Source organism: Salmo trutta, chromosome 35, assembly GCF_901001165.1.
Source record: "Salmo trutta chromosome 35, fSalTru1.1, whole genome shotgun sequence".
Lineage (NCBI taxonomy): Eukaryota > Metazoa > Chordata > Actinopteri > Salmoniformes > Salmonidae > Salmo > Salmo trutta.
This window is the reverse complement of record NC_042991.1, coordinates 9,953,232-9,973,666: the sequence shown is the minus strand read 5'-3', so window position 1 is coordinate 9,973,666 and position 20,435 is coordinate 9,953,232. Positions and strand designations below refer to the sequence as shown.

At 43.9% G+C, this 20,435-nt stretch overlaps 1 protein-coding gene across 1 annotated transcript; it reads right to left on the bottom strand.

The window, feature by feature from the left end:
* Positions 1 to 482: 482 nt before the first annotated feature.
* Positions 483 to 18,406, bottom strand: LOC115174582 (homeobox protein Meis2). The gene is made up of 13 exons (XM_029733249.1): positions 17,818 to 18,406; positions 17,308 to 17,540; positions 16,793 to 16,934; positions 16,526 to 16,576; positions 15,792 to 15,842; positions 15,420 to 15,566; positions 12,482 to 12,596; positions 7,849 to 7,988; positions 5,352 to 5,428; positions 4,170 to 4,228; positions 3,829 to 3,918; positions 2,941 to 3,038; positions 483 to 1,775 (listed from the first exon to the last, which is right to left on the bottom strand). Exons 1-12 carry the CDS (start codon positions 17,833 to 17,835, stop codon positions 2,980 to 2,982), a joined length of 1,182 nt encoding a protein of 393 aa, XP_029589109.1. The 5' UTR covers positions 17,836 to 18,406; the 3' UTR covers positions 483 to 1,775; positions 2,941 to 2,979.
* Between the last annotated feature and the right edge of the window lie 2,029 nt (positions 18,407 to 20,435).

Sequence of the window (20,435 nt, the reverse complement as noted above, 5' to 3'; positions counted from 1 at the left end):
CTTCTCATCAATACAGCACACAATATCGTTACTGGTTGACATTGATAAATGATCCTCCAAGTAGCCCACAACATTTGTTTTCTCAGTCCAATTCACACCCCGCAATACAGACAGCATACTAGACAAACGAATATATCCTTGAAAAATACAGCAATATCAACAAGACTCATTATTAAACCATATACCAAAGAATTTATCTCAATCGACGTTTGGCTTAGGCTACGTTACAAGACTCATCTTGAAATATTTTTTTTACCCTTTTTCTCGGGGGACTGATATCATACGAAATTATTTGAAAATATATGACATTTTCCTCGAGGCTTCCACTTCAGTTTTATTGCATAAGCCTATTGTGTCTTGATAAAAACGAATTAGTGTGGCTTTGGTATTCAGCGTATCTCCCTGTATTTCGAATACCGGTAGTCCTAGGTCATCCATCATTCCTGTCAGCCTCAATCGAGTAAGAAAACAGCGACAGCAATTTCGTCCCATATCGACCAAAACTGTAACTTGACCTCATGTGTGAATACGAATTGTTGTGTGTTAATACGAAAATCATTTTAATTTACAAAGATATGCGGTATTTCATAAATGTTTACCATAGATACAGAGCAGGAGGTAGCTAATGTGCAAATAACCACCGAACAGCAAACCAAAAAATGCATTCACTTCTTAAAATTATCCAAATGAATTAGATCACAATATCGTATTATATTTTGTACAAAATATGATTAACTCAAGGCATAGCTCTTCTTTTTCTTCCCAACGGGTTATTTATTTCTCAGATGAGAGGGAATATGTGCTGAAAAAAGATTCCTCCAAAAGATTTGAGGTCAAGTTTTAAAATGAGTTTTTATTTTGGTTTTTAGTGTAGAAACCCTTTCCTTCTTCCTGTGTGCTATAAAAACTATTTGAATGCGATCTAAATGGAAGTCAGTCCAGGATCCACCTTACCAGCATGGAGTCAGTTCATCAGCTCTTTCAGTCTTTTACTCTTATAAAAAGCGGACTTGGTTTTTTGCTGGGAGCTGGATGGAGCTGCAGACTCTGAGTCAATCTCTCTCTCTCTTTCTCTCTCTCTTCCACAGCACATAAAGGTGGGATCAGTGATAAACTCTCACTCTATAAACTAGTGATCACAAAGCACAAACATGGACAGATCAGTCAAATGAAAAAGCACAAGTCTATACACCATAACAGTTATTAGAAGTCTTAGTCTCCATCATCTTTTTAGATATTCCACAGTGGTTGTTTTCAAATGGTGTGCTCATAGGATGAAGTGTGTGAGAATATGTGTAAGTGAGCGTGTGCGTGTGTGTGTGTGCGTCTGTCTGCGGGCTGTGTGTCTGTACAATTGTGACAATATATCTTGAGCAAATACTTGAAAGTTCTTGTCCCAATGGTCCACCATTGTAGAAAAATAAATAAATAATTACAAAAAAAAAACCAATTTGTCAAAATGTTGTTGAGGTCATTTTAGCTTCTGTTGTTCATTCAGAAGTATTTTTGTTGTTGTTGTTGTCTGTAAATGTTGTTGTTGTTGTTTATTCCTAGATCCTGGTCTTCCTCCAGCCATGGGGTTAGTTAGTAAAGGTCAATGTGGGCAGGGTCTTTACAGGTATGGGTTGTCCCAGGGTAGGTGTGGTCCTCTATGCTCCAGTGCGGTTGTGAGGTGGGCGTGGTCAGATGATGGGTACAGGTGTGACTTGGGCGGAGTCACGCTTTCATTGGACCACGCGGCAGGATGGAATTGTCCCTGAGCAAACCATGGAGGCCTGTCACACAAAGAAGAAGCCTGGGTCAGTCTCTTACAGAAAAACAAATGTGGAACCTACGTAAATCTTACAAGTTAAAGACAAAGCCACACATGACAGAGACAAACATAGGCCTTTAACATACATTGGGACAGTGCTGGTTCTTTGGTGTAATACTTAAGGGTTCCCTAATAGATAAGTGTTATGGCTCTGACTCCATCGTGCATAGGATAACCACATATTACTGCAAAACAACCCCACATGGATCCTTGGGTAAATTTACTGCCATCACAATCAGCATACGGTCTCACTACAGATTAAATTAGGTGAGGAGAACAGCCTCCTGTATTACGCCATTACAGTAACCGGTCAATGATCATTCAATGAGAAATGATTGGATGAAACAGTCCAAAAATTATATTGCCAACATTTATTCAGCTTGAGTGCATAAGATGTCTATGTGGGCTGTATTTAAAATGTAGGCGATGTGCCGTCGCTGCAATCACCATCATGCTCTTTGGACTTCATTAGCAAAATCTGTGGATTATCGGGAAGGGAAAGGGGCTGTGTTGGCGGATTTGGCACCCAGTGAAAAGTGAGGCAAACGCGGGGTTCCCTATTTACATATAAAGAGCTCAATTAATCAAGGTAAGTGTCATTACAGCGTGGCTCATTGAGCAGTGGAGTGTGGGTGTTAAATAAAATACGGTGAGCTCCAGTGCCTCCGGCAGGCGATACATCTTGATTTGTGAACTGTCAGCAGGGCTAGAGAGCTGATAGGGCTGGAGGGGGACAGAGGGAGTCGAGAACCCCACACTCTTAATCATATTGGGCCCCGAGAAGGAGATGAGAGGAGGATGGAGAGGGGAGAAAATGGAGAAAGAGAGAGAGAGAGAGAGAGAGATGGAGTGATGGAGAAGGATCGAGGAACGATTGAGGAAAGGGGTGAGAAGGAGAGGAGAGGAGGGAGAGAGCAAGATTATTTTTTTAAATAGATGGGGGTGTTGTGGAGGGATAGGGGGACTATTGAGGCGAGGGGTGAGGAGGAGAGGAGTGGAGAGGAGGGAGTGGGAGAAAGATTGAGAAATAGAGAGAGGGAGTGATGGAGAGGAATAGAGAAACGACAGAGGAAGGAGGCTTGTGGGTGACAAATGTAGCAGGGGAGAGAGATTAAGGCAGTGCTTACTTCACCATCTTCTTCAGGCTTGCCTTGGTTGGATAGGGTTTACATGTAGTGCCACTGTCCATCCATGCCCATATTCATTCCCATGCCACCCATAGGTCCTGCAGAATGAGTGACAGAGAGGAACCAATTACATGATACAATATACACAGGTTCATATAAAACTCTGCAATATTTAACCCATGAATAGACAAACAGAACCAAAACTGATTCTAGGCTACATTGGTAGAAAGGAACAAATAACCAGTGGTGTAAAGTACTTAAGTAAAAATATTTTAAAGTATTACTTAAATAGTTTTTGGGTGTATCTGTACTTTACTTTACTATTTATATTTTTGATGTATCTGTACTCTTACTTTTATTTCACTACATTCCAAAATAAAATAATGTACTTTTTACTCTATACATGTTCCCTGACACCCAAAAGTACGTTACATTTTCAATGCTTAGCAGGTCAGAAAAATGATCAAATTCACGCACTTATCAAGAGAATATCGCTGGTCATCCCTACTGCCTCTGATCTGTTGGGCTGGCTAAACACAAATGCTCTGTTTGTAAATTATGTCTAAGTGTTGGAGTGTGCCCCTGGCTATCCGTAACTAAAAAAACATGAAAATGGTGCCATCTGGTTGGTTTAATATAGGTAATTTGAAATTATTTATACTTTTACTTTCAATACTTAAGTATATATTTAAGAATATTTACTTTTGATACTTAAGCATATTTAAAACCAAATACTTTTAGACTTTTACTCAAGTAGTATTTTACTGGGTGACTTTCACTTTTACTTGAGTCATTTTCTATTAAGGTATCTTTACTTTTACTCAAGTATGACAATACAGTACTTTTTCCACCACTGCATATGACATGGTGAGAATAAAGGTTGCTTACCGCCAGGTCGAATTCCCATGTGCTGCTGTCCGTCGAGTACAAAGCCTCCCATTGGTTGACCGTCAGGGCTGTATGCTGTCCCCTGGCCCACTGTGGATGTAAAATAAACCAGAAATGGCTCAGTATAGAGATATAATACTAGATTATAATTCTATTTCTAGGGTCTGTATGTTTAGAGGCCATAAAACAGAAGAGATACACCGTAACAATAAAAGTGGCATTCAAAAAATCCTTATATACCTAAAAATAATCATATAGTATAGTACAATTAAATATATGACAGAGCAACATTATCATCTCATCGTATTATTATCAATGAACAAATGTAAGTTGTGGTTAACCTGTTCTGTTAGACTGGTCAATCATAGGCTGCACTATCCTCCTCCTGGCGTTGATGAACCTGGGAGAGATAGGGAAGATAGAATGGAGAGAAAATTCCAATCACTGTCCGGACAAACATGGAATATACAGTTCATGAAGCTTCTCCTTGCTTTAGATCTCCTTTTGCATTTATCTCCCTGGTCTACTTAAGATAATATTACACCATCAAAGCATTATAAATCAAACAGAATGTGACAATTTCCTACCCCAGTTTTACTAGAGTTCTAATCTCTCATGATCTAGGGTGTCAGGAGAAAGCCACATACAGTATCTTACCAAGTCTATTGATTTGGGTTTCGCCCCTTTAGCCTTGGGCTGTGATAAGGCTAAACGTTTTGCCAATTTTGGGCAGAGACGTACCACTACACAAAAGAACGGACCGCTAGGTAAACTAAGCATTTGCCTGCTTTGATATGTGTATTGAAGTAGATCCATGAGAAAAATCCATAGACTTCTTAACTCCTTGGGATTAGAGGTACACGTCTATGTAATTAGGTCTGTTGAGAATCTGATACACTTAAAAAAGACCCTACCATGGGATTCTGGGACGGGGACGGGGGTGACGGACGGGGGGATTAATCGCGAGAAGCCAATGTCATCTCAATTAATCCAAAACTGACCCTGTGTAAGCCCCAAGTAAAATGACGCCTTTTAGATGACACGCCAGAACTGTATCCTCTAAACCAAATCCCAAATCCCCCTGTATCTCTTCCTCTTTCCCAAAATATGCTAAGCCATCTACAAAGGGGCAAGGGTGCTGGGCCTTAAATATACTTTAATCCATCATGTTATACATGTAAAATGAGGCTTGGGGATTGTGTGGGGAGGAGGGACACACACACACACCTCCCCTTTAAAGTTTCAGTGTGTCCCCCAGACAGTGAAGATAGATAGAGCATGTAAAAAACAGTTCCATTTCCAAAGAGCTGAGCTTAGAACGTCTCCGCTTCTCCTAACACATGGCTGTAGCGTAGATGTGAAGGGGAGCATGTTCACCAGTGCTGGGAGGAGGCAAGAAGGAAAGACAAAAAGGAAGAAGAAAGGGCAGACATAAAGAAGGAAAGGAAGAAAGAAGGAGGGAAGGAAGGAAGGAAGCGCAGGGGTTTAGGGTTAGAGTGGGGACATGGGGGTTAGCGACTCACCAGTTGTTCACTTGCAGGATGGTGAGGCCTGTGTCCTGCGCTAGCTGCTTCTTCTGTTCCTCTGAAGGATAAGGGTGCTGTGGTACACAGAGGACAGAAAGAGAAGAGTCTGTGCTTCAGTCGAAAAAAACAACACCCAGCGTGCATTCATTTAGAATGATCACGTCTAGAATGAAACACCCTGAAACACCCTTTAAAGGGAAAGTCGCTCAGGAAATGTAATCAAGCCCTGTGACCGACTCCCATCCACAGTGATCCTTGGCCATACACACACACACACACACACACACACACACACACACACACACACACACACAGAAGTCTATCTCTCTAGTTAGCATAAGCACAAGTGAACAACCAAGACTGACCACTGCTTGGCCCCCGCCCCTAACACTTTGGGCTCAAAGCGTGTGGCATTGTTTGACATTATTTGACATTATTTGACAAATGATCAGACGCGATACAAAGGGACACAATTGCCACCTTTGTTAGGGCCTGAATAGGGGCCCCGGCCCCTGTCTCCCTGTCCCTGCCTCTCCGCTGGCGGTATGACAGAGGGAGGAGGGTGGCAGATGGCAGACAGAGGTGACCCATGTACAGGGTGCAGGGTCGGAGGCGCGTCCCCTTTTTGGCGCTGTCAGGGCCGCAGCCACCTCCTGTGGTCATCGGGTGAAGGATGAGCTTCCAAGCACTTCATTTTTAAACAGGGCTTTCAGGCACACACACGCATACACACACTCAGTCACACAAGCTTGCACACACATGCAAGCATATAGCACGCACACACACACACACACACACACACACACACACACACACACACACACACACACACACACACACACACACACACACACACACACACACCGACATGGTGGTGACAAAGGCCACTGTTACCACAAGTGATCGTCATGGTCACCTCCCAGCTTGGTGGCTGACAGTCTAGTGACGGATGGCTCAGTGCTCCTCCCTCAACCCAGCAGAACCCCTCTGTCTAAAAAAACTAAAAAACACTTTGCTAATGTCCCACAGACTGTTGTCACATTGGGGCCTCTCTCCAATGTACAACCACATTTACTCAGGTCACTCTGGGGCAACCTGTCATTGAGCTGTGGACTTAATCCTTTTATCTCCTAGCAGAGGAAAGGGTCTGATGGTTGAACAAGAGGACCCTTTTACAGCTGCATTTCAAAACGCAATGTATGTTTGTCGTAACTAATTATATACATAGTCTAGAACAGAGCTTCACAAAGATCTGTCTCAATCAGCATGCAGATGGAGGTCTTCAAACAGCATGGCTCGCATGGAAACCAACAGTTACTGTATGACCATGCTAATGGGCCAATAAGGAATCCTAGAAGTAATGTAAACCTTACACAGCTGCTTTCTCTATAGCTTTGTAGAGGAGGTTCCTTAGAGTTCTTCCTCAGAATAGGGACCACAAAAGCTGGAGGCTAAGACCATCCAGAGAAGCCCCCCCCTCCGTCCCTTCTCCGGTGCCAGCCTCAACGGTAAAGTCGGGACAAAACATAATCCGGCTCCTTTCACAATTCACACCCTCCGCGGCCCGATGAATGCTTGATCGCCTGGGTGTTTCAACTGGACCATTCAGAGGACATTGAGGGGCCCTCGCACAGTGTTCACGAGGCACATCCTGCCACGACAAACACTTGTGCTTAACTAATTAGGCTGAAAAGGGGGAACAGAGAGGGGATAATGAAATTATCCCCTCTTTGCAGCTTCTTTTTTAACTGGGGAATCTAAAGGTGGGTTTGTAGAGGAAAGGATTGCTGCCTGTACAGGAGCTGTGTGGCCGCTTTTCACCCGGCAACCAAATAAGAGGCTATGAAAACATCTAAGAGCGGGAAGAGGAGAAAGGTAGAAAAACTGAGGAGTAAGAGGCAGTGGCGGCATCTTTTGGGCCCGTAGATAAAAGGTGAAACTCTCCTCATTGAGGATTGGTTGGAAGTCGTTGGAATGTGAGCTAGTCCTTTCACTTTGGGAAAGTAGCCTATTCTGTTTTTGTAAAACGCAGTTCAGACGCTGAGTAAAGTGGCATCATTCCGAACAAGTGTGGTATGATGGAGAGGCCACGTTTAGACAACATGCGCTACTTGTCTTTTACACAGCTCTCTGTGCCTTTGTCTCAACAACTGTTCTCACTAAGAAAACATCCGAGAGAAAACTGCTCGGCGAAGGACTACAAAGCCACAGGCCGACGCCCTTGTGCTGTTGCGCGTTGAGTGTTGGATGCAAGACCTTCAGTTCTCAACCGTTATTACTATTGCCCGTAGGGATACTTGGCCTACCCTCAGGGGGTACTAGACAAGAGCCATAAGATATGTGCAAAACATAGGCTTCATGGTTAAATTGATAATAGTCATGACCAGTTGCACCCGACGGTGTGATTGGTGTACAATAACCAAAAAAAGGTTGAGAACCACTGCATGAAGGGAGAATGTCTGGAGCCGGTGCTAGGCTCGGCCTGCCGCCTTACCGTGAGGTGCTGGAAGAGCCACGCTCGCATGATATTGGTGGCCACTTTGGGGAAGATGCCTCTCTTCTTCTGCCTCTTCTTGTCCTGGTCATCCTCGTCCCCTGTGCCCGGTGACGCGAGGCTGTTGTCGAGGCCGTCTCCTGCGATAAGAGGAAGAAGTAGAAGAAGAGAGGTGGCGGGATACGTTAGGAGAGAGGAGGCTTTCATTTCGGCACGTCGCCTCCATTCGCCACGAACGCACATTAAAAGTGCAGCAGGGGTCTAGGGCATGGCAACAGCATAGCAACACAATATTCCACATATCGTTCACATTTGCATCTCCTCATCCACACTCTGCTACAGTGTCTGGATGTTGAAGAGAGGTTCATACAGTATACTGTACTGAGAGACCTCAATAAAAAAGCCAAGCTATTAACTCAATCTGAGCTACAAGTTTGACATGAAGTAATGATTGCGGGATCCGGGCTGCTCACTTGACATGAATAATGACTGTTAGTGCCGTGGCCGGACACAATGCGCAGGCAGTAGCGTATTTATTTCTATACGCCGCCGTTTGATATAGACTAATGATTTGGTTATAAAAAAAGCAAAAGACGAACAATAACAGAAACAACAGTTGTAACCTCATGGTTAAAGCTATGAGAGGACAATAACATATCAACCATTTGGCTAGGGATGTGTTGGTGGATGGATGGGGGGGTTGTGGTCATTTCCCCTCAAGCCCCCCCCCATGTGTTCAGTGACCCACACCCCACCCCTTCCACGCCCCCCTCCAGTCTGTCTGTGTCGGATTGTCGGACACACACACGCACGCACGCACGCACACACGTACACACGCACGCACGCACACACGCACGCACACACGCACACACGCACACCACCTCTCTCCACCTGGCATTATTAGCAGGGCATCTTCGTTCGCTTTCTGCGGGAACCTTCACACGGATCAAGGCTTCCTTTTAAACTGAGATTTCCGCGGCTTCCGCCCCTGCCCTTCCTCCCCATCACAGCCCTCTCTGTGCACTCTCTCCATGTCTCCCCTTCTCCCCCTCCGCCATTAATTGTGCATCAGCAGAGATGATTTACTTTTAACAGTGGTGGTTATTTTTCTTGCCCTCGGGGCAGAGATGCCTTGAAAGCCTGCCTGGAGGGCATGTGAATAATGTATCTGAGAGACCCCTCCCCCAGGGCGGGACAGGAACCCTACTTTTCTTAAGATTCGCCCTGGCATGTCTTTTTGTTTTTGGGGATGCATCAATCAAAGGGGCTTCTATATATGCGCCCATATTCATGCATAAATATTTAAGCTAATGAATATTGACATTAAAAAGGATGAGTTGGACTGAGTGGGGTGGGACGGGGGTGAGGGGAGGGGAGGGAGAGGAGGGGGGGGGGGTGGGGGGGTGGTGGGAGTTTTGACGGATGGTGTAATCCGTGGACCGGACAGGGCATAGGTGATGCTTCACTTTGTTCTCCTTACCCCAACTTCTCTATCTGTAGACGTTATAACAAGTTGTTATAACAGTTTTATTCTCTAAGGAAATGATGAGGTTTGTTGTGGGTGCAGAGTACTTGAAGGATGGTGTTGAAGCGATCTGTCATTTCAGAGAGGACCGTTAGTATACCGTCTCACAGGCTGAGAGAGACACCACTCAAGACATGCCTTGAGTGGTCAAATAATCAATACAAACTATGCCAATCAATCATTAAACGCTCGGGCTTAGCGGGAAATCAAAATGACCAAAACCAATATTGGTCATTATAAGTAATTTGAAAAAAAAAGAGAAAAAAAGAGAAAAAAAAGAAAGAAAGACAGGACAGAACTCACTAGCACGGCCTAATTATATCTAAGGAACGTCAACCCCCCCCCCCCCCCCCCGGCCCCCTCCTCCTCTCCCCCATCCCTTTCTTTTTTCCTGCTCCAGAGAGGGAAGGCCTCAGGGCAGATCCTCCGCTACGCTAATCGCTTCTGACTGTTCCCTGGCAACTCAGCCAATCTAACCAGTGTGATGGTGCACTACTCACAAAGTTGTACCCATGGAACTCTCCTCCCGTGACCTAGCCCCCTTCGCCTGCCTGCTTGCCCAGCTCCCTCCCTGCCTGCCCCAGTGTCTACACGCGTTACATAGAGGGGGGGGGGGGGGCCTGCTGCTGCAAGGCAAGCTGGAGTATCGCCTCGGGCGCTTTAGGAAAAACAGTACCCTAAGATATGAAGAAGAGAGGCATCCTTGTCTGGCATCCGCTTCCACCCCCCCCCCCCCACTTCCCTGCCTCTCTCTCTTTTTATCTCTCTTCCTCTCTCTCTCTCCCTCTCTCTCATCAACAACAGCAGAGACCAGTTTTCCTACAGTCAGGTGTAAACTGGGACAACTCGAGGCAAGAGAATCCACATGATGACATGTCCATATAAGACAAAGTGCAGGGTGGGCTACTAGCTAGCAGAACTGATTGCTGTATCCCGGTCCTGCATCGGTGATGCGAGCCCAGTGCAGCTTGCTTAATGAGCTCACCGGGACCTGATCCATCACCAGTGACACTTCTCAGCCCTCCTGTTATTACCCATGATGCACGCTGCTAAATGGGAGCCGCTGTCTGGCAGCTTGCCAAAACGCGGCGAATCCATAGTGTGAAGACGTTGATAATTGCTGAATCTTCTCCCCGGATCATGAATATTTCCAGAATTGTGCCTTCCGTAGGTCTATGTCCTATTGATGGTGAGTGGTGATTGATAAGGGTTAGATGGAGATGAACACTTATAGTTCTCCTGTCTCACTCCCTTGTTATTTGTGAGAACATTTTGTGACAGGTTCCATAGGGACGTTAGCCTGCAGTGTCATTGCTGTTCTGGATTCCATCTTTGGTGGAATCCGGAGGAGACTAAAAGATGCACTGGCTGCATCCTGTTTCTTCCCTCTCTGCATTCCCCTCTTGTACAGGGGGAATGGGTTGGGTTCCTTTCCTTTTATTTTTGCCTTTGTCATGGACATTCAAAACCCCTCCCCAAAAAAACATTCCTAGGATATCTCAGCCTTTTTAGCTCTGCCCCTGTGCCCCATCCGAGAGAGTCACCCCGGGGGAGGTGTTATCAAAGAGAAATCCCTCTGCATATCACACAGCTTACAAGGAAACAACCAAAGACTGTATCAGCCGTGGGTTAGCGGTTAGCCACATGGCTAACATAGCCACACAGCCAGAACCATACCACCACCAACTAACCACATATCAAATACCTGTGGTTGATACTACACGACAACCACACGGCAACCATCCATGAGACTCCCCGATTAGTTAAGATTGTAGGTTAACCCTTTAAAGGCTTTTATCATTGGCCCAGAAAACCATGACTAATGTCTATTAGGACAATAGGAGCTCCCTCATAGTAGCAGGTGCTTTGAAGGGCATCGGTAATCTCCTACCCAGGTCTGCACTACTGACGTAAGGGCCCCACTTTGGCCCCCAGTTCCCTTCCTATGTTAAAAGTGTTTGCTTTCCTCATCCCCTTGAATGAGAAAAGGGGATGAAAACAAGGGATGGAAACGAGGGATGAAAAAAGGGCAAAGGGGCCCGAGGAGGAGCACGAGGAGCAGCAGGTAGGCACGGCAGCATCAGATCCTGCTACCAGGGGATTTTTCTCCTCTTTGTTCCTCCATACATAAAGTGGCTCTGTCCTTCCAGCTCCACGGCAGGGGTTATTGTGCCTCCCCCGTCCTCTATGCATTCTCTACCCAGGTCAAAAGGGCAGGGAGGCATGGACCTTGGGTGTTCCCCCGCTGTTGTTTAAAAAAAGCCCTCTCGAGGAACCAAGGAAAAAGCCATTCACACCCATCCTCTTCCCCTGTATTTGCTGACATACAAGTCAGATACACAGTGTTACTGTGTTAAAGCATCCAGTTGCATTACAAATAATGCAGGCATGGTTGTTAAGTGTCATTTGTTTGACATGTTTTCAGATCGTTAGGATAAGTGAAGAAAACCGTGGTAAAAATCAGAGGAGGAAGAGACTTAATCTGTGTTTCTGACTGTCCTTTCATCCCCTGAATTGCTCTTGTCTTGCAAAGCATCCTCCCATTGTTCAGCTCAATGCCCTGGCTATTGATGCCTGATGGGCAGAGGGTGGTAAGTTGCTTTAAAGTCTATTCTATTTTTACTGTGGCCATAGGAGAGAAAAAGAAAAACAAGTCATAAAACCCTTATAGCCTCCACTGAGCAAATCACTTGCCAAATTAACAGCCGGCACATGGACAGCAACCCAAGTAGGCTACACTACAGCAATGCTTGGCAGTATCATGCAAAAACCAGTAATTGGCAGTAATGACACTCATCAGACAAGCCATCATATAACAGAGAGCAGATTAAACTATAGAACTATTTCCATAACCTGACCTGGATAAGTGATACACCACAAAGTCACTATCAAAACTCAATCAAATAGCTGTTGATTCAACAACATCTTGTCAACTTTATCCGAATGATAAGGATAGAGCGACAACAGCCGCTTATCATTAGGATCTCTGGAAAGACTAAGTTTACCCCATAGCCTACAAAGAAAAGACCATTGCCTTTGTATGGGGTCAGCACTGAGGTCAACCTTTGATATGGAGTTGAGTCTAAAGAGAAGCTGTGGGTCTCTTACCGAGTTCACTGCTGTTGTCCCCACTCTGGGAGACGTGGCCCCCGCTGGAGGGCCCCGGGGTGCCCACAGAAGGCGTGGAGTGGGCGTCTTCCAGGTCTCTCCAGGACGCCGGGTTCTGGGGTCCACAGAGGTTCATCGGGTCATAAACATATCCCACATCCCGGCCACACACCGGGAGAGGAGGGAGAGAGGGGGGAGAGAGAGAGATCACATTTAGAGAGCAGTGGGACAGTATGCCATTACTCAATATCAATGTAACTCCCGGACACACACGCACCGCTTCTCTCTCCTCATTATTAGCCGATATACCACAGCACACAATATGGAACAATATGACCCTGACCTCAATAAGAAAATAGAACAAGTTCCAAACAATCGATAATCCCAAACTCTAAGTTACCATTTTCCCTGAAACTGAGATGGCCCCCCAAAAAAGAACAAATAGAAACGAATAGAGCTTATATTCAGCTAAACCTGCTAATACTGTAGAGCAAAACCGATCAGCAAAAGAGCTCCAGCAACACTCCTCCCTATCCTGATACAGAAGCCCAGTATCTGTCCGAACCCCTATTTATTGGGCCATATAAGGGCAGGGACCATGGTACTTAGACAGACTTAAGCTGAGGGCCAAACAGCAGAGCAACCTCTTCAGCCTCCTGGCGTCAGCTGTTTGCCGGATGGTGCTCAGATGAAGAGCTCAGCCAACGACAAGAATAATCACGGCAACAATGGCAGCGCAGTGTGAATGAGGCCTCTCGACGAGCTCGGCGAGCAGGCCCCCTTTTCCATCCCAACACACAGTAATTAGAAAGCTGTTTGTGTGGCGGCCCCATTCAAAGTGCCATGTGTTTTCACATTTATCAAGCAAACGAAGGGGGTTCTTTACTCACACACACTCCAGCTGTTAAGATGACATTAATTACTGATACGGCGTGGTCTATCGTTCTTTAAAATGAATCATGAAAACGGAGACCCATAAAGGCAGAGAAGTTGACGAGATAAATAAGACATTATGGTATCGGGATTGATTTCTCAACTCACATGATCTTCAAATCATAGTAAAAATGGCAGTATCAACTGGCTGGTTAACCTGATTCAAATAGCATTTTTTTCAAGCCAGTCGTACCTTAACTCAAATGAGTCTTATCACTCTGTAATTGAGCGATATAAACATGGGTATAAAAAGGTTCTGTCTCTTGGCTATAGGCTGGGTTGTGCACTCAAATAGGGAGATGAGCTCAAATTTGCATAAGAGCAGGGGATGGCAAAAGAGAGGCAGAATTTGATGTCACTTAGAGAGGCATACTCAGACCAATATACTTTCTTGCCCTCACTGTGAGGATTAGCCTTCACTATAGAAATATAATGAGTAGAGGAAACATAGTTCTAATCTCCACAATATTTTTTTTATTAACTTCTCACCCGTACACTAGTCGCCTTTAGTCTCACAAGTCAGACAAATGTTACTGAAATCATGCAAATGGGCAAGACTGGAAACGGAGGCTAAAGTGGCCTTCGCCAACATAGAGCTGACATAAACAAACAGCTGGTGTTTCTTCTCAAACTTGAACTAGGCCCAACATACGGAGCGGTTGGCGTTCACATACACCATTCTGTGTGTGTGTGCGGCATGTGCCCTCACACCCAGAGAACTACAGCTCACACATAATGCAGTGGGGGAAGTGGTCCTGTATGGCTCAGGTGGTAGAGCATAGCGCTTGCGACACCAGGATTGTCGGTTTGATTCCCGGGGCCTACCATACATCAAATGTATGCACACATGACTGCAAGTCCTTTTCGAATTAAAGCGTCTGCTAAACGGCATATATCATATTACGAAGGTGAACTGGATCCCAGGATGAGCAGCAGGAAAATGTCCTGTCTGGTCAGACGAATGAACCGTGACAATGTTTGTTTGTGTCTACAACCGCCGAATCAACAAAGTGCAACATCATCCAAAAATGGAAGTGGACGGCGGATACAATTTTTTTTGACTTACTTCCGAAAAATAGACTATACATGACAGTAATCTAATATGAGGAATCTCCCCAACACAAAGTTCCTGCCAGTGCTCCAATACTAAGGTTAAGGAATCATGTCACCTGAGATGACGTGTGTGACAGGGGGAGTGGGTATTGGGAAGAGGAAGAGCCAGAGTAGGGGGCACCCTATGGGCACATGGATTGACAAAGACCCCCCTCTTTACTGACAATAATAATCTGATTGGATTAGCATTCAAGTGTAAAAGCAAACACTAGAAGGGGAAGGAGAGGAGAAAGACCAAACAGGACACATCCAGCTGTACTAATCCATTACCTCAAAGTAAAAACATCAAAAATGCAATTTAGGAAAGAATCGAAAATGATAGAAAATTGATTTAGGAGATTTCTAATAAGCACATTCTCATCTAATATACAACATATGCCATTGGCAGACGAAAGCGGCTTACAGTCATGCGTGCATACAATTGTCATTCTCTCTCGCTCCCTCTCCGATAAACAGATAAAGTAGATGATTTATACAATAGAGCAGAAGAAGGTTAAGAACGAAATAAATCATTCCCTCTCGTATTCCTCCTCTTTTTGAGAAGACATGAAAGCTCTATGAAACTTCCCTACACACCACCAGGACAAAATATAATGGGAACACACACACATGAATAAAGGGACTGAGTGTCACAGTTTTGCACACACTAGTGTGCATTAGATAACGTTTTGTTGACAGGTTATTAATACAAAAAAATCGTTTAATACCAGTAAATTACATTTGACCGTTTATTTTAAAAGCTGTTGATTACATTTGTTATTTATTAAACTTACTCACAATTACGCACATTTCTTGAAATGATATTTGTGTACATCACAAACACCCTGTTATTGGGACCCCTTGTCAAAATTAGCAGCAATATGTAGGCTAATGTCAAAGCCGAGCCACTCACGTGATCTGCTAGATTTGTGGAGGATCCTGTCAGGTCATCGAAGTCGGATTTGCAGCCATCTCGGTCGTCTATGACCAAGTCGATGGGCATTTTGCCTTTCAAACAACTGATGTACCGATGGCAGAAGTTGTCGCAGAGCTCGTGCACCTATTCAATGAAAATTCGTGTTAGCGGCACTTTTAATAACACAGGACATCCGTGCAGCAGCCAGGTGAACTATATGCCTAGTGTGTTCGAGTAAAATACGCAGTTATGAGTACAACTGTGCGATTATCAGTGATTGCGGGACGTTTGGACAAAATATAGAATAACACAAAAAAAGCACAGAGTAAAGCATTAAATGTAGGTCTACAATACAACAACATAATGTACCTTCTCTAATTCCAAAAGATGAAATCGTAACACTTGTATAGCTTGGATCATCTGGAAAAGGAAAATATACGAGTTAGGCTGGCATGTTGACCTCAAATGGATAGTAACTAACCTATCGTCGCTGTCTGATGAAAAGCTCATCAACAGAAACTTTTCAACAACAACAAAAGAATAAAACGCCCATATGTTCCTATTAACGAGCATATTATAAAACTTAAGAAGCTATTCTGAGTATATTTTCTTGGTCCTAGAGTCATGAAATGTTCAGAGTACACAGAGGGGAGTTACTGCTTTCAATTAAATAAAAAAATATGAAAATTGGCGAAAACGGAGATAGGTTTTCATTAGACAACGACGCTATGTAATAACCCCATAAATGCATGAACGCACACTGCAGGCATATACAGTAAAGAAAGTGACATGTAACAGTATTCTACATGACTTAAAACAATGTATTTTCTTATTCAAATGGATTCAATAGCACAGAAAGGGTTCCTAGAGTCCCTGCTTTGGGGATGCCCAAGGCAAGGACCTCCGCGGCTTCCCACTGCAGAAGAACAGAATATGTCTTTGGATAGATGACTCGTCTGCGTTTCCTGTTGCTCCTTCAAATGAACGTTCTGAATATTCGTGTTGTGTTCAAATAAAGTGAACTCAAACAAGCCCATATCACACTATTTGTCCAGCTGCGCAATTGATGCGTAAACAGTGGATATGCAGGTTAACTTGCTTACCAAGTTGTCCAACTCTGGATTCGATGAAAATAACGGTTTCTCTGCACGTATCTATAAAAAAATATATAACATGAGTCTACTGCATACAGCAATCAATCAGTCCATCAATCGGTCAATTAATCAGTCAATCAATCCATCCACCTATCAATCAAACATTAAATAAATTAAGGAAAACATGTTTAACATTTACAGTAGCCTTCACAACAATAATATCTGTATCCCTATTTTTTTGCTGACAAAACGTGGCTTAAACCACAAGTAGCCTACCTGTTTTGCAAAGACAGCGATGTCTTCGTTGAAGGAGTCTGAGGAGCAGACATCGCCGCCCGCTACTCCAGGCTCCCTCGGTGTGCAGGTCGCCAACTCACACTTCTCAAACACCAGTGCTAGCAGAGGGAATAACGGGTGACTGCAACATGATGGAAACAAAACGTGAATATGCGTTCCCACTTTCCAGGAATATTCGTTAAAAAGTGGACTGCATTGCACTTGATCCGTGTTTTATATTCCTGGATGGACTACAATAGCTGACTAAAGAGAAGTGTCTCCACTCAGAGTAAGGGCCGAATCTAGAGACGCAATATGCTCGTAAAATAGGCCTAGATTTTTTTGCGGGGGGCGCAAAAGGAATAAAATTCGATTTACTCAATCATGTCAAGTTAGGATTTGGGTCTAACTTCTGACTAAATGCTTTTAAATACTTCACTTGTAACTGTAATTTGTAGGCTATAACAAAAATAAGAAAAGCCAGTGTAAACCAAGGGTGACATTCTGATGCGCACCCATAGATTTGATCTTTGTCTCTTTTTAGTCCGTCGTTGACAGCGCTGCCCATGCTGCTGGGCATGATGTTGTGAGGTGCGTGGGCTCCATAGTGCTGGGTTGGATGTGGAGGCGGACCGTGGTTCAGGTGGTGGACTTGCGGAAGCGGCCGGGGAGCATGCGGGTCTCCATACATAGACGCCGGGAGTCCAACTCCGTCCATCCCACCACCATAGTGGGCCAGCTCATCGTACTGGATGGAGAAATACAGTGAAGTGTGAGAAACTCGAGGACTGTCTGGTGGCATGCTTCTAACACGGATACAAGAGAGGCTACAGACATCCGCTCCGAACACAAGCCTTTATGCATGAGGATGACAGTGAACATAAATCTAATCAAATTGCCCATGCATGGAAAACAGAACAATGTATCGAACACAGGGTCCAGACTTCTTATGGGTATTCCAAAAGGAAAATGCATTCAGTTTGATCAACTCAGAAATGACACATTGCAAGTGCACTAAGACCTACCCTTTGCGCCATCGACATGCGCTTGTCTTGGAGATTACAGAGAGGTTAGAAACAGCTACTGTCTCAGTCCGCAGAGAAGGTGGTGTATGAAGTTGATGCCTTTTACGTCCAATTGAATATTGTAATCCGCAGTGGCAATAAAAAGGAAACCCGCAGCAAGGTGAAGAATTATTATTTTTCAATAATAATTAATGCTATAGTCTAAATGGCGAAATCACCATGACGGATAATACTAACTAAGAACCTTCGGTTAAAAGTTGTTCTAATACGCGCATCGACAACCCTCGTGTGTCGGTCCTGCTGTCAATCACCGAGAATGCTTGTCAAGGTAATCTATAGCCTATACAGTTGATAGAGATGATTAGTTCCAGAAGGCCGTATATTGCTTCCAACGCACCGTTTTCCTTTTTTGAATGAAATGTAGCCTAAGAAGAAAGAACTTCCCAGGATAAACAGGCTATATCGATGCGTCGGTCCTCGTGGCCATTGCCTCCTGCTCTGAAATGTGAAGGTGTCAGCGAATGTTCGCAGGTTGGCTGTGAGCGCGCTTATAGGATAGACTGGCTCCACTGATCAGCGGTAGAAGGTGATGACGGAACCTGGAAAGAGGGAGGGTTTAACCAGTCCCATACTGCTAAATAAAGAGGGGCTTGAGTGAAGCCCATGACACGCCAACGAATGTTGTTTGCATTGGATAAGGCAGAGGGTGACGCAAAATAACTGTCACATCTTGTCACCAAGGCGGTGAGGATATCCATTGCAATTAGCGCTAGAAAGGAATTTGGTAGATGACAATTCAACACTTTAACTATTCCCCTTGAACGTAACCGTCAAGAAAACTGTACTTATTTGTTTTAATGATCTAACTTTTCCAAATGTCTGATTATTTTTTAGAGCAGTCTTGAGAAAATATAATTATATTCCACTTTCTGTACTAATGATGAAGGCATAGGCTTACATCATAGCATGCATAGTATAGGCTATGGATAGGATATAAAACAGGAGATGAATTTCGGCGCAAATAGCCTCACTCAGCCTTGACATTGGTCACTCAGTCATATTTTGATATACACTCTTAGAAAAAAAGGTTCTGGATAGAACCAAAACGGGTTCTAGTGCTTGCTTCATATATGGCACCCCTAAAGGTTCTATTTATAACCTTTTTGTAGGGTTCCATGTAGAACCCTTGGGTTCCATATAAGGTTATATGTGGAACCAAAATCGGTTCTTTATAGAACGAGGTGCCATGTATGAAGCAAGCATAGAACCTTTTTTAGTTCTATCTAGAACCTTTTTTTCTATGAGTGTGGCATATATATAGCTTGAATCTGATATATTTTGGGCACATATTTTGCTCTTTATGGCAGATATGGGTACCTTGAAGTAAGCCTTCCGGTCCAGCGCCAGGATTGGATAACAATGCAGTCGTAAACCGAGTTTAGGCTACAGACTCTATACATGTATATTGTGGGCAGCGTATGAAGAGATTGTGTTTCAAATTGTTAGAATGCTGTAGGCGTGTTGGCTCGAATTCTCTCTGCCTTTCGACGTTCCATTCCTCCTTTTTTCTCTCGACCAAGTCATGCCTACAGGACCAACATGTGTATGAAGGAATGTGTGGACAGATAAAGACAGATAGCCTTATTACTTTGTGGTGACAAATACTGCATGTGAAATACATGATGAAACATGCAGATTCGGTGGTAAGGTGTAGTTAGTCCAAGTTTAAATGATTTGTACATGAACACATATTTCGTTGCATTGGCAGTTATGAAATGCATTTACACATCATGTAAACTTTTATTCACATAACATGAAGCCAGTATTTTAATATGGCTAATAATAGGCATGTCTTATGATTACATTTTGAAGAACAGGAACATTTACCATAATACATGTTAAAATTGGAAATTAGTTTCTAATATTTATAAAATGTTCATTTTGTGTTACAAAATAATTTACTTGAGAAAAAAAGAATCCTAAACAGTATACAGTGCCTTTGGAAAGTATTCAGACCTCTTGACTTTTTCACATTTTGTTACATTACAGCCTTATTCCAAAATTGACTAAATTGTTTTCATCAATCTACACAGAATACCCTATAATTACAAAGCAAAAATAGTTGTATAATTTTTTTGCAAATGTATTACAAATAAAAAAAACGGAAATATCAGTATCTGAAATGCACTGTCACATTTACGTAAGTATGCTTAGGGTCATTGTCCTGTTGGAAGGTGAATCTTCACCGCAGTCTGAAGTCCTGAGTGCTCTGGAGCAGGTTTTCATCAAGGATCTCTCTGTACTTTGCTCCGTTCATCTTTGCCTCGACCCTGACTAGTCTCCCAGTCCCTGCTGCTGAAAAACATCCCCACAGCATGATGCTGCCACCACAATGCTTCATCGTAGGGATGGTGCCAGGTTTCGTCCAGACGTGGCGCTTGTCATTCAGGCCAAAGAGTTCAATCTTGGTTTCATTAGACCAGAGAATCTTGTTTCTCATTGTCTGAGAGTCTTTAGGTGTCATGTGCCTTTTACTGAGGAGTGGCATCCGTCCGGCCACTCTAACATGAAGGCCTGATTGGTGGAGTGCTGCAGAGATGTTTGTCCTTCTGTAAGTT